This window comes from Equus przewalskii, unplaced genomic scaffold (assembly GCF_037783145.1).
Source record: "Equus przewalskii isolate Varuska unplaced genomic scaffold, EquPr2 ChrUn-6, whole genome shotgun sequence".
NCBI classification, from domain to species: Eukaryota; Metazoa; Chordata; class Mammalia; order Perissodactyla; family Equidae; genus Equus; species Equus przewalskii.
Genome location: NW_027228754.1, coordinates 1,056,458 through 1,070,855, shown reverse-complemented (window position 1 = coordinate 1,070,855; position 14,398 = coordinate 1,056,458). Strand labels below are relative to the sequence as shown.

Sequence of the window (14,398 nt, the reverse complement as noted above, 5' to 3'; positions counted from 1 at the left end):
CAGTCAATGGTCAGTGTCTCTAGTGTTCATCTGGATGGCTCCAACCCCCATCATTTCCTGCTCTTTCTGTTTACCACAGTACTTGACTCTGCAACTCAGCTCCCAAAATGTGCCTCAGATCCCCCAGACTCCTTTTGCTTATATTTTCCTGGTTCTTACATTTGATGCTTTCTCCAGGATATGGCCTGTTCTCAACTGTCTCCAGAATGAAGCCAGCCTGGCCAGCCACACAGCCCGCAGGGGACAGGGATCAGATGGGGCCTGAGCAAGTGCATACTATGGCCATCCTCCATGAGACTGAATGGCTCCTGGGATCTGGGGGTCTCAGAATCTACTGTTCCAGAGTGAACAAGGCTGACACATGGACAGCTCACCAGGAGGCCAGACCCTTCTCCAGCAGCAATTAGACAGACATACATTTTTTGGTGGTGCACAGTGTCCTTTGGAAAACACAGAATATGGAGGAGACATATAAATTTAATTCAGGAAAGAAATTTAGACGGCCTCTTACTAACACCACAGTTTTTTATTAAATTCATTTGTTAAATACAGACTGGGGCAGTTGAAGAACGAGTTTCCATGCAGTATCACCTGTTGGAGTCTCCAAGTAGGGCCTCTGTCAGTTCACCCTTGTCCCTTTCCTGGGCTCTGCCAGAGTCTCGGCCTGGTCCCCACAGCCTGGTGGAAAGGCCTCAAGACTCAGGAAAGCCCAGCATAGTGTCTAGTTCCCAACTGCTCAGTTGTCTGAGCCCTCCCTCCAGCATGTGCCATAGGGAGCACTCAGCAGGACACAGAACTTAATAAGATATGGTTTCTAATTGTGAAGAATTTATGAAGAAGTCAAAATAGGTTTCTAACAATGGGGTTTTGTAAATCAAATGTCACACAGTAGGCTAAGCAGGTCTCCCTGCCTAACTGTCAGGACAGCATGGGCTCAAGAGATTTTTCCGCTCAAAGATGGGATTCCTCTGCACCACCTGTTCTCGCTCCTGTCCACTCCTCCTTGTGACCAACTGGCTAAAGGGAGACGTATAATATCTGGCGGGGGAGTTTTTCCTCTGTATATGAGCAAAACCCAGGACCAGCCCCCTGGGAGAACCTGCCAGCGGCTTACGGCTAGTTAGTCCACGTTCACAGAGGGGGCTATTCCTCTTCTTCTGCGTCACCATTATCTTTCCCTCCTCTTTGTAAGATGGGCCTGGGCAAGGGGAAGGTCTAGGAATGTGGTCATCCCGGATTAGGGAGGAGGTGAAATGAGTAACAAACTAGAAAACCAGAAGGCAATCTTGATGCTAATAATAACGCCACCTTATGTTTACATAGCACTTGAAAGACTACCCAGACTTGAACTTGCTGTGTGGTCTTTTGTGAACTACCCAACCTCTCCACCCATTCTTGTCCAGTCTGTACGTTGAGAGATATTGTTTATCAGCCTTGCCCTTATAATGGCTGTTAAGAAATCATTTTCAGAAAAATATATAGAGATCATGAATGAACTCCCATATCCTCTCCAAACTAGAAACTGTTCTGTAGAGATTCCTGTGGCATCATTCACTGCACTGATTCCCAGTGCATGCTGGGATGTAAGAGAGGTGAGAGCAGCTGTGGCAGCTAGGAATATGCACAAAAGTTCTCCAGCTCCTTGCGGCTCAGTCGAGCAGGGTTCTGGGCTTTGCGTTGGCTCTTTCCAACCTGCAGAAGAATAGGAGAATTTCAGACTCTCTCACTAGGAGATCCTCGTTACAACCCTTTGGGGTATGAATTTTCCCCATTTTACAGATTAAGAAAGTGAAGCTCAGAGTGGTGAAACAAATTAACTCAGGGTCAACAGCTAGTATGAAGTAAAGGAGGGGCTTGAATCCAGTTCTTCTGGCTCCAATTCTAGTGTTTTTTTAACCACATCATGCTTTTTCATAACCCCTCTGGATTGCCTTGGCCAACACAGTATCCTCTACACCCCTGCACAACACAAGGGTATGTACTGGACTGTCCTGAACTGTCCAGTTGGCTTTCATGTGGGGCTACAGCTGAAGTGCCAGGAATCCCAGCAGACACCCATTCACCCTCTCCCTTGTGACCAACGGCAACGTCTTTGTTGGACCACAGGTGGAAGCTCGAGTGTAGTACGAGACTAACGGGCAGAGGTACTCTCCATGCTTTAATTTCTCTTGGTATAAATGGAAAGTATAATTATACCTACTTCATAGCATTCTATAAGGATTAATTGAGATAATTCATGTGAGACCACTGGCAGGCCACTGTATATATAACAAACCCCCAATAAATGCTGAGTCCTTACTTTCCATTCCCTAAATGGCTTGATAGGAAGCAATTCGGCCACCAGGCTCAGTGGTCACCTTTGTACAGTGTTCATGCCAGCAGCAGCTTAAGATCACTTATGTCCTGGAATGATTTCCAATTACTTTCTAACTTTAGGAAGTCATTTAGATTCACTTATCTTTCCCTCTTGTCCACGCCCCCCCACCCCCCCGGAAAGGGCCACCAATGTGGCCTACAGCTGGGGGACTAGCCTGGGGAGTGCCCTAATGTAAAACTCAAGCTCCCCAGAAAGAGTCAAACTTGATATGACCTTGGGTTAGACCCTCACGCTCCCTGAACCTCAGTTTCTTCATCTCTAAAATGAAGACTTGGATCAGAAGTGCCTAAGATCCCTACAGCTCTGCGAATCTGTGGATGACTTTTTCACAAGGGTGTGACTTCAGGCAACACCTTGGACACTAAACCCATTCAGAGGGAGTTCCAGAATCTTACCTCTTCATAGATAGTGCAACTCAAGGGAGGGTTGTGGTTCTTCTTGGATCCAGACTAGAAATTCAGAGGGTAAAGAGTGCTTAACTTCAGGTTAAGAAATGTCCAACCCGTAACTGATGTGAGAAGTACCAAAAGAGACTCAGGGCCCAGAAAGTCCTTGTAGTATCCCCAGCCAGAAATGAATAGAATCTACTACCCCAGGAGTAAACCATGGTGTTTGTGGTTTCCAGAGAAGGCAAAATACATCCTTGCCTATGATACGACATTTCTAAACTAAAGTCAGAGTTTAGTATCCTGTACCCACATGCTCCCAAACCCACACATACACACATTCCCAGCACAAACACACACACACACACACATACACATACACACATATCCTTCAGACAAACCTAATACAAATATTGCCTCAAAACATGTATCTCTTCAGCACATAGCGTACACACTCACCCCTAGTGTACACAATGCTGGCACACACAGAAGTACTGCCCCTAGCACATACCCTGAACATGGTGAAACACCGGAAACACTAGAATTCAGAAGCACTTTGAGTAGTATGCAGAGTCTTCATAACATAATACCAAAGCATGTGACCATGGTGTCTGTGACCCTATATATGTTCGTTGTTGTAGCATATAATTTAAATATAAATATCTCTCACGTGGAATTCAAGTTGATTGAATGACTAATTGGAAGGAGGGTGAATGAAAACTCTGAAAATCTGTCCTAACCTCTCCCAATTTGATATGAACACATGGTTCCTGATGGGCATGTACTCAACACTTCCATAGTTTGGCAGATTCCCAACTTCCCAAACTACCACGTTAAGGTTATGGCTTCATACGGTGACTCCAGCCCCAGGAATACCATTCTTCCCACGCCTCCCACCAAAGGTGAAAAGATGAACACAGCACCAAGATACCCAGCTTCTGTGGTTCCTGGTACCCATAAGTGCTACGAGCTCAGCTTGGAGCAGGATTCGAGGGGACCCTGAGGGATTGCCTTAGTCTGGGGCATCCACCAGCCAGTGACTGGCCAGAACCTTTGTCTGGTTCCCTGAATGTCAACATTGTATCTCTCTAGGTCCAGTCTACTCCTCCAGCTCCAGGCTATATGTCCCTGCCTTGGAAACTTCTCCAGTATCTCTCGCCATAGCCTCAGCTGGCCTACTAAGGACTCCACAGTCCCTCTGCACAAAGCACCCCCTTTCTGTCTCTGCCTCCCACACAAACTCCTAGAGACTCCTTTAATCCACTGTTCTCTTAGTCTCAGAGCTGTTCTTTTTCTCCAAACAGAACCAGAGATTTCTAGTTGGCTCATTAACATTTAAATTTGGTCATTTAACACAAGGTACTCAGATACACATAGTGGAAGACAACTCCCTTGGAAGTGCACACACACACACACTCTCCACCAACACACACCTGCATATGCACGTGCAAAATACACATCTGTATCAATGGCACCCCTGCAGGGGGAGACTCACCTTCCGGGAAGGCTGTACTAGTGAATATAATGTATTTGCAGTCTCTTGTGATGTGGAAGCAGAAGGCTAAAGAGAAGACAAATAAAATCATTTCAGAAGCATAGATGCAGCACAACCGTAGGAAGAGAGGTCATCTCTTCCATCCCTCCCCCTCTACCCTGCCCAGACAGAAGATTTAAGTGTTAGTGAAAAGAACCCTGGAGTAGTCAAGAGGTCGGCCAACCTGAATGTTAGTCCCACTCTGTCACTGAAGACAGCTGCTATCTGTTGAACACTTATTCTGCACCTGTGTTCTCCCCTAACACTCCTAACATTCCTGTAAGATAGAAATGATCACAATTTGCCCCATTCTACCGATGAGGCTCCAAAAGGGTACATAGCCCAAGGCAGGGTGTTCACAAGGGAAGCAGGATTTAAACCCAAGACTCTCGAGGATTCTTTTCTTAAACACCTCAATGCCTTCCTTGTCTAGACCTGAGCCAGATGTCCTCAAAGGCAGGTAACCATCATCTTTGTAAGATGCTCCAGAGGAGGAATCTCATTCTCAGTCAACATCTCAGTCTGGGAAGAGCTCTTTATTCCATTTATTCAAATTCCTCTTGTTGGAATTCAATGTGGCTCAAGTCAGACAACTGGCAGATATCAATCTCTGTTACACATCTCTTTCAGGCTCTTTGACTTGATCCACTATCAGTGAATCACACTACCTTAAGGAAAGCAGGAGGAGGCAACACCCACCTTGAGAATGGCACAGTGGCTGAGTGGTGGATGCCTCCTTCCTCCTGTCCTCGCTTTTCCTCCAGTTCTCTTCCTCTCCCCTTCATTGCCTTCCCTGCACCTCCTCCCCTTCCCTGTCTCCTCTTCCTCCTTTTTCTAATCTTTCTCTGAAGCCTATCAGCATTCCCTGAGGATTTTCTTTGCTCTACTTCTTAGCAACCAGACTGAAGATGTTGCTCCTTCAGGTCTTAATTCTCTAAAAAGTCATTTCTATCAGGAGATTCTAATCACAGGCCACCAGGAGGCAGTGTTTCCATTGAGAGAGATGCCCCAGTCTGGGTTATCAATAATGTCATCTTAGCTGTCAGTATTAGAGGAAACTTCTCCCGTTCATGGGTGAATTTCTATAATCCTAGAATGTTAGAGATGGGGTTGTGGGGGAAGTGGAGTGGAGATTCAGAAACCGTGTGGCTCAGCCTTGCCACTACCCAGCTATGTGGCCTTGAGCACATTAGTTAATCTCTGAGTCTGTTTCCTCATCTGTGAAATGGGGTTGGTATGAGACCTACTTCATGAGATCTAGTATGTGTGGTCATGAGGCAACGTGAGATTCATTAAGAAAATGGACATAGTAAGCACTTAATGAATGTTATCATTAAGTTGTAATAAAACAAAAAAGAACAACACAGATCCATTCTTTCCTGAGAACAGGTACAATAAGGAGTGGGGATAAAAAGTACAAGGGCCCCAATTATTCGAAGCAGCAGGGAGGGAAGACAGAAGTTGGGTTGCCTGAAAGATATCCATCTCCTACTGACTTTATCTGGGCCACTCCTGCCACCAGGCATGGGAGAAAAAAGAATGCCTGCATTAGACTTTCCAGCTCTGTCCAGCTCTGCCAAGATACTCTAGCACCACACTGATCTTCTCAAACATCTTAACACAGCTGAGACCAAGCCACCTTCTAGACTCCAGAGGACCAGGGACTTATTCTGCTGTTCAAGGGTATGAGTGTCTTGGGGGCATTAGGAAGCCCTGTAGACAGGTATGGAATGGATCAGAGAAACAAGAATCGTACCTGAGACCGGGACTGGATCATGGAGTAGATGGTGTTCCCTTCTCTGGAGGAATTCTGCTGCTGTTCCTGCTCAGGAAACAGGAAAAGACGTGTGGTAATGTGAGCGCACAGCTGCGTCTGCCCAGATTTGGATGGAATGAGAAGAGCAGAAAGAAAAGGGGCTCTTGGAAGTGGGGCAGGGAGGTGGTCATTGGCCCTCCAGGGATGGAGGGAGGCAGTAGAAAGAGTGGCTCACAGTGCAACATTAGTGTCAGGAGTGAGCAACCACCCAGGTTAGAGGGATGGCATCCAGTGACCCTGCCCAAGGGGGCTCCTGTCACTTGCTTTACTTTGGCAATTTAGGAACTTACTTTTGCTGACGTTTTGACTAAATTTATCACATCACCACTGATAACGGGCTGTGCTCTGAGTTGAGCTGTGATCTGAGCCTTAACTCAGAGCACTGAAATTCAGAGGCTTTAAACCTTTTAAAGACTGAGCACATTAGAGCCCCCTCTCTAGATGTAGCCTTGGTGGCCAACTTCCTTTGGCTTCAAGCCAGCCTCCTGGGCAGCAGCAGTGCTGGGTGGAAGCCTGGACCCAAGGCCGAAGGCAAGGATCACCGGCTTTTCCTGCTTCCCTCCTCTTGTCCTGCCCCACAGGAGATTGGGGTTGGAGGTGTTTCATGCTTCTTGCCCCTGAGTGCTTAAGTGCCAGGCTGGACTCTGGTGAGGAGCCAGTAGACACCAGCAGAGTTCATTCAATAAGGTTGAAGCTGAGCTCCCCAGAAGTAGGAAGAAGCTAAGTGGAGCAGAGAAATATCAGCCATCCTTGGAGGATGGAGAGCTGTGCACATTTGGAGAGAAACGGGAGTTTGTTGCTTTTGCCTTCTGCCCAGACCCGAGTGAGGTGTCTCCAGAAAGGTCGGAGCTGGCCTCAAAGTGAGACCACATGAAGCTGGAGATTTAGGCCTTCAAGCAGAACCCTGGAGACAGCAGGGAGAGGCCACGGAGGGAGGAGGGCACAGAGGGAGGAGGCCACGGGAGGGAGGAACCCCTGAGTCAGAAGCAGAGTAACAGGCCTGAATTCCCCAGTGGATTTTTTTTTTACTCTGAATAGTTATATACCCCTATATTCTCCTTCATTTATCTAATCTAAAGTAATCTTCATTTTGTAGGGAGACACGGCTATTTTTAGCCAGCATTTGGTCATCAGTGATTGTAGATAGATGCCCTTGCTCTTGGGAATTTGTACCAGAGTCTGGCAGTGATGGGAGAAACAGAGTCTCTCTTTAATTTTCATAACCTAGTATTCCACTGCTGCGGCAAGGAAATGAAACGGGCTGGGGGAGCTGTCCTGATTCCTAATGTCACTGAGCCCAAACCTGAGGAAGCTACTTCACTGTTGGAGGCGGCCTCACAGGGCCTCACACATGTGATAGAGTGGAAGAATCCCACCCCAGTGACTTCCTCCTTGCCTCCGGAGGCCAAGTGCCAGGAATAGGGGCGGGAAGAGGGCCTTCCCCCTGCACCCTCACCACCTTCCCACGGGGCAATTCAGTTGCTCACTGCCTTTCCCCAGCCCTGTCACCACATCCGGTCCTGCTCAGGGGCAGAGCAGCGTGGTGCACCCTGTAGCCCATCTGCAGTTTCCTCCTCTTCTGCACCCTTGGGTGACAGGCAGAGCTGGCCACTGCCCACAGAGACTGGAGTGATTCCCAGAGGAACCCGCTATGAATCATCCATCATCTTTGTGCTAGGCTGGTTACTCTCTCCAGCACCTCAGCCAGACTCAGGCCTTTTTTCCCCAAAATGTTGTGAATGCAGGCCACCGAACCGGCTACAAAACTTATACTTTGGCTCATCAGGCCGGCATCCACCCCAGCCTGGGCAACCATCAAGGGACCCACAAAAATAAACTGGGACTTGCAGGGATGGGAGAATTTGTGGTCAGACACAATACATCAGAAGGTTGGACTCTTCCTGGGGCCCAGCCCAGCGGTGAGACTGGGAAGAAATGAGGACACCAGGGCTCCATGCAGGGAAGCAGAAGCAGCGTTCTGCCCTCTGCTATGGATTTCTCTTGTGCTCCATCCCTTCTCAGCAGGTGCGAATCTGCACCAAGATGCCCCTTCTGCCTCCTTTCATCTTCTCTGCTCCCTTGTTGTCCTCTTTTCCTCCAAGGCCAGAGCTAGGAGGCTGATGGAGAAAAGATAGATGGAGAGGGCAGAGGATCACTTTGAGAGGACAAATGTCCAGTTCTCTTTGTCCCCCTGCTCCAAACGGCCATTCTCCCAAGAGCGTCATCCAGACCAGTTGAGAGAAAGCACAACCCCTGGGTTCCTGTACCTGATTTCTCTTGATTTGCAGGTTGTTGACATCTTCATAAATTGTCAAGAATTCCGCTGGGCTGGCCTCTGTGAGAGGAAGGAAGCAAAGAGCAGAGTTTCAGAGACCTCCAGAGGGCATCCTGTCCAGGCTTCTGATTCTGGGAGTCCCACCTCCATCCTAGATGGCCAAGACCTCGAGAAAGGTTCTGGAAAGGAGGCAAGTTAGCGCTCTTTCCAGGATACACAAAGAGCTCAGGCTAGCAGCCACCCCTGTCATCACTACTCTATCAGGTCAGGCAGATCCCCACCAAACCAGCCACTTGCAATAAATCTGCACAGCGGGGATCAGACTGTAAATATTGGGCTGCCACCCCAGAAGGCAGGAACTGGAGAAAGGGCCCGGTAGCCTCTGCTTCCCCTCCCCCAACCATGTACACAGCTATCCAATGCTCCCTGAGGAAAAGCACGTGCTGTGCTCCCAGGCACAGGCTGCTGGGGAGGTCAAGTCGGCCGACAGCACCTCCTAAGGACCCTCCACTTACGTGACTGTTTCCTCTTCCTCCTCCACACACAGAAGCAGCTGAGGGTGCCGAGGAACAGAGCGAGTAGCAGAATCATGGTGATCACCAAATAGAGCAGAGGGATGGATTCTGAGGGATAGGAAGGCACGAGGCCTGAGTGCTCACTGAGCTGGCTCTTCCCCCGCCCCCCACCTGTCTGCTGCAGGGGCTATCTCAAAACCCATACTCCTCTCTGGCGTGGCTGGTCTCCCCACCTTAATTCACCTGTGAATTTGCCATCAAGATTGTCCCTCTGCTTAATTGGGTGGCCTCTCCCAATTAAGGAGGGATGCTAAGAGCATGGCTATTTATATCTGACAGGCCTACCTCAAACTCTAATTCTATAAGCTTTGTGCCCTTGCGCAACTTCCTTAGCCTCTCTGAGCCTGTTTTTCTCACTTATAAAAAGGAAATAATGGGGGTTGCCCCATGGCCAAATGATTAAGTTTGCACGCTGCACTTTGGCGGCCCAGGGTTTCGCTGGTTTGGACCCTGGGCACAGACCTAGCAGTGCTCATCAAGCCACATTGAGGTGGCATCCCACATAGCACAACCACAAGGGCCTACAACTAGAATATACAACTATATACTGGGGGGGCTTTGTGGAGAAAAAGAAGAAAAAAGAAGAAGAAGATTGGCAACAGATGTTAGCTGAGGTGACAATCTTAAAAAAAAAAGGAAATAATGTTATTTACATGGGGGTTAATGACATGATCTAATATATGTAAAGCGTCTGGCACAGCAAATGCCACATCAATCCATTCTTTTGGTTTAACTCAACAAACATTTATTGTACGCCTCGTATGTGCCCGGCAAGCCTTCCATTTCACCTTCCTGCTAACCCTGCCTTCGCTGCTCCTCCTCATCTGAACTTCTACATTGAATGTCCATGTCGCACATATAGCCTGATATATGACGAGGGGAGAAGGGAAAGGAATAAAGTGCTCCAGGTGCCAGCTGACTAGGCTCTTTACAAACATTATCTCATTTAATCTTAACAGCAATCGTCTGAAGGACTTATTATTAGCATCCCCATTTTACCCAAGAGAAAAATTGAGGCTCAGAGAGGTGAATGAATGGGCCTGAGATCACCCAACTAGTGAATGATGAAGCCATGGGCTGACATGATCCAAAAGCTAGTGTCCTTGTCACTATACATTGCTTCGGCTTGTTCATTTCCTTTTTGCCCATGAGCACTCAGTTTTTTGACCCTACTTGGCTATAAGTTCCTTCAGGACAAGAACTGCCAAGTTGTCTTTTCCCTGTAATGCCCATGCTGATGACACACTGAGACTTCGTTTATCTAATACAAAGTGGTGCAGACTTAACTCAGGGTAACCCTCAGGATGGGCGTAAGCAGCAAACCAAGAACTCTTCTAGGCACCCCTGTGATCACCCTGATGCGTGACCCAGGGTACTGCTGTACAGCGTGGTCACCTCTTGGGCAACTATGTAGTTTGGGGACGTTTTCTCTTGGGAAGAGGAAGCAGATCTCCATCCGTCTCTGAAGGGAAGGAAATAATGATCAGCAGCCATGGCAGGGCTGTGACTCACTGAACTCAGCATTCCCAAGGTGAAGGAAAAACTCGCATCTCCTAGGAGATTCTTGATGGGGATAAAATTCTTCCCAGACTAAGAGAGGCCTGGCTGTAAAGGGACTGTGTGCTAGAAGCCAGGACCCCCTGGGGAAGGGCTGCGAGGCACTGGGGGAGGAGCCAGGAGATCTCATACCCAAGCCTGTCTTGCACCTAAGCCTGGCTGTGGGGTCCAACACCTTCAGCCCCTGTTATAGCCCAAAGTGCTCCACTTACTCTGATAGGCACTCTGACAGTCCTGAGTGAGGGTGAGGGTGAGGGTGTCGGATGCCCAGCTGACAGGATTGCTGACATTGCAGGTAAATGTGTGCGAGCCATTGACATCAATCTGCTGCTCCAGGTAGGTGAGGTTCGTCGACGAGCAGATCAGCTCACTCCCTCTATACCAAGCATAGGTCACGTTGCCACCCCCGGAGACCGAGCAGTTCAGAACTGCCTGGCACATCCCTCTGTCTACAGCCTTCACCTTATGCTGCAGGCGGGGCTTCTCAACGTGATCTGGAAGCAGAGATTCTGATCAGAAAGGTGCAGGAAATGCAAGCCCTGCAGGAGTCAGAGGGGCAGGGCGAGCTGTCCTGGGGACTCACCAAATACAGAAACTTGAAACTGCTTTATCCAAACTTTCCCAGAGCTATCGGTGACCTCCAGGATGTAGAGGCCGCTGTTCTGCTGCTGAGCTGCCTTGATGAGAAGAGTCAAGTTCTCAATCGTAAAAGTGAATCTATTCTTGAAATCTTTCAAAATCCAATTTTCATAGTAGATTTTCGTAGAACCATTTTTCCAAGACAGTATCCGATAAAATCCTGGCTTTGACGGCAGCTGCACCTTCCATTCAACAGAATTTGCCTCTGTCTGCATTCTCAGGGGCAGTAACTGGAGTGAGTTTCCTGAGAGTCCAACCACATGGACAGCAGAATCTAGGAATTCTAGGAAAAAGAACCCAGGTTGGAGGTGGCAGGAAGGGTTAGACCTGAACGCTGTGGGCAGTTGAATGTGACTTCCCTTAAGCCCATAGGATAGGGGTGTGTATGAGGAGCCCAGAGCCTAAGAGAACCTGAAAGTGGACTTCCCTTGTCTGCCTCCCCTTCTCATCAAGCTCTGGGTCTCTACTCTGAGGGATCTGACAGACCAGTAAAAATAACTAAAATCTCCTGAGTACTTGCTATGGGACAGGCGAGCTTTAAACACTTTACGTGTCTTAACTATTTCACTTCACAATGACCCTGCAAGAGGTTTATCCCCATTGTACAGGAGAGCAAACTGAGTTAGAAAGAACTTAAAAGTAACTAGCCCAAGTCACACAGTAAGAAAGATGAGCTTGAAATCCAGTCAACTTGGTTTTACAAGATAAATGCTTAACCACAATGTTATAAACACCATATCTGATGTGACTCCCCCGTGCAGCACTGAGGCAACCACTAGTGGCCAGCAGCAACTGCTGGAAATTCCGAATGGCCAGACCCAGTAACACTAGCCCTCTGAGCTGAATTCATGGCTCCCTCCTCTATCCTCCCATAGAGCTAGATTCATAATCCTCTCTTGTAGCACTTGGCACATCCTACTGTGGTCATTACTCATTAATGTTTGCCATGTTTTTTGTCACTAGAAAGTCTCCACAGTGGGCTGGCCCCATGGCAGAGTGGTTAAGCTCGTGCACTCTGTTCAGCGTCTCGGGGTTTCGCCAGTTCGGATCCTGGGCACAGACACGGCACCGCTCATCAAGCCATGCTGAGGTGGCATCCCACATGCCACATCTAGAAGGACCCACAACTAAAAATATGCAACTATGTACCAGGGGGTTTGGGGAGAAAAAGGAAAAATAAAATCTTTAGGAAAGTCTCCACAGGATTGCTCCATAGAAAACAACTAAAAAGAGAAAACTAAAACTACACTGCCCAGACATATCTCAGTACTTCCCTCTCTAGGGATCAAGATGGGAGCTAATGAACACAGGAGTGGGACATAGAGCTACTCGTCATTGCCCACCTTAGAACGACCCAGTGCATAAATAAAGAAAAGTGGCAGTTTCTGTGGTCATTTGTGGCAGAGAAGCTATGCGGCATGGCCCAGTAGATGCAGGAAACAAAAAAGTCTGTCTGGGTGGGATGCGGAGGGTCAGGGAGGATTTGGAAGGAGAATATAGATGGAGATAGTTATACAAACAGATCTGTTAAAATGGAGGACATTGAGAAGAGAACAATGGAGAGAGAGGGATTTTTAGATGTCCATACGCATTATAAATGCACTCATTCCTAACCACATCTTCACCCTGGCATTACCTCAAGAGACTGAGTAAATAATTGGAGGACTTGTAATTACTACTAAGTTGATAGAATGTTTCTTTGATCTTGATCTACTAAGCGTAAAACATATGATGTTCCTATTCTTATTCCTATTACTTGTACTGGCTCTGCCTGTTACCAAACCAAAAGCAGAGACTGTGCTGTGCATCTCTGTGTCTTTGTCTCCCGTAGTCCTAGCAGCATATTTGAGAACAGGCCAACCTCCCTAGCATTGCCCAAAGATCCTGAGAATAAAGATGAATAGAAAAGTAATTACTAAACCTACAAAAAGGACATACACTGTCATCATCAATTACTCAGTCTTTACTGAGACCCCACTATAACTGGGGCCCTAAAGAGTCAGGACCTCTTTGTGTATAAGACTCCAGATAATTTATGATCTGGGAACAGAATATACCTTTATTCTGCAGCATACACTTAATGGTTGAGATAAATAATCATCTAAGAAATTCTAATTCTGATAATGGAAGACCGGATTAAGACATGCTAACCAACCCTCCACTGAAAATAACTAGAAAAAAAAAATGGGCAAAATATAAAACCATGTTGTAAACACATCAGTGAGCTAATAAAACAGTGAAATATTATGGGGCCAAGATCTGGAAGAAGGAAACTTAGAGAGGTGAGACCAGCATTTTTGACTGATATTCCCTGGAGGGAATTTTCTAATTCCATAAAAAGCAGGAGAAAAGCTGAGAAGCCCAGCAGAGCTTACAATAAACTCAAGGAACTAAGAGAGCATGGAGTTCAGAGAGCTCCTCTTAAGAAGTGGCTATACCTAAAATCCATCAGATTTAAGCCTGGTACCATAAAAACACTACACACTAAGAATAAGACTGAAGAAGAAATAGACCGGCTCTCACAGGCACTGAAGCCTAGTTTTGAATCATCTCAACCCTGAATTGGATTAAAGTGATCTAGAATTTCTAGTATTTCTAAGCTGGCAGCCTACTAGAGGCAAGTATAAATTATTCCTGGAGGAAAATAAAACATCAACCAGAGCATTAAATTATTTCTAAAATTTTTCATACATAATGTCCAAAATGAAATAAAAAATGAATATGCATAAGAAGAGGAAACATGTCTGAAAACCAAAAGAAAAACCAGGCAATAGAAATAGACTCAAGGGGCATCTAGATAACAGAGTTATCAGGCATAAACTTGAAAGTAATTATGTTTAGTATGTTCAAGGAAATAAAATATAAGTTGGAGAATTTCAGCAGAGCACTAGAGTGATAGAAGGCAAAAACGGCCATGACCCTTGCAATGTGACTTTGCAGTTCCTCCTATCACAAATAGATAGGGTTCACTTCCCCATCTCTTGTAACTGGGCTGGTCTTCTGAATAGAATGCAGCAAAAATGATGTTGTGCCAGTTCTAAGCCTAGGTCTGAAGAGGCATTGCACACTTATACTTGTTCTCTTGGAATCGTATCTATCTGACATGTAAACAAGCCTGAGACAGCCTCCTGGAGACTGAAAGATCACATGGAGCAAAGGTGAATCAACGCAGCTGAGGCCAACCTAGATCAGCCATCCCCAGCCAACCTGGAGGCTGACCATACATGCACGAGTGATAC

At 47.0% G+C, this 14,398-nt stretch overlaps 1 protein-coding gene across 4 annotated transcripts in view; it reads right to left on the bottom strand.

Moving 5' to 3' along the window:
- Positions 1-507: 507 nt before the first annotated feature.
- Positions 508-14,398, bottom strand: part of CD244 (CD244 molecule) — a 33,067-nt gene continuing 19,176 nt past the window's right edge. Inside the window, exons 2-10 of one of the 4 annotated variants that reach the window (XR_011536910.1) lie at positions 11,104-11,442; positions 10,733-11,014; positions 8,904-9,011; positions 8,381-8,448; positions 6,054-8,230; positions 4,482-4,574; positions 4,259-4,324; positions 2,773-2,826; positions 508-1,692 (exon numbers count right to left, since the gene is read on the bottom strand). Coding sequence is in view for 1 of the 4 variants with exons in the window: in XM_008544157.2 (XP_008542379.1) it covers positions 1,612-1,692; positions 2,773-2,826; positions 4,259-4,324; positions 6,054-6,119; positions 8,381-8,448; positions 8,904-9,011; positions 10,733-11,014; positions 11,104-11,442 (1,064 nt within the window). In the remaining 3 variants the exon portion in view is untranslated. Of the gene's footprint in view, positions 1,693-2,772; positions 2,827-4,258; positions 4,325-4,481; positions 4,575-6,053; positions 8,231-8,380; positions 8,449-8,903; positions 9,012-10,732; positions 11,015-11,103; positions 11,443-14,398 lie in introns of those variants that run through there. The other 3 variants (XR_548711.2, XM_008544157.2, XR_011536911.1) reach the window with 3 other exon arrangements.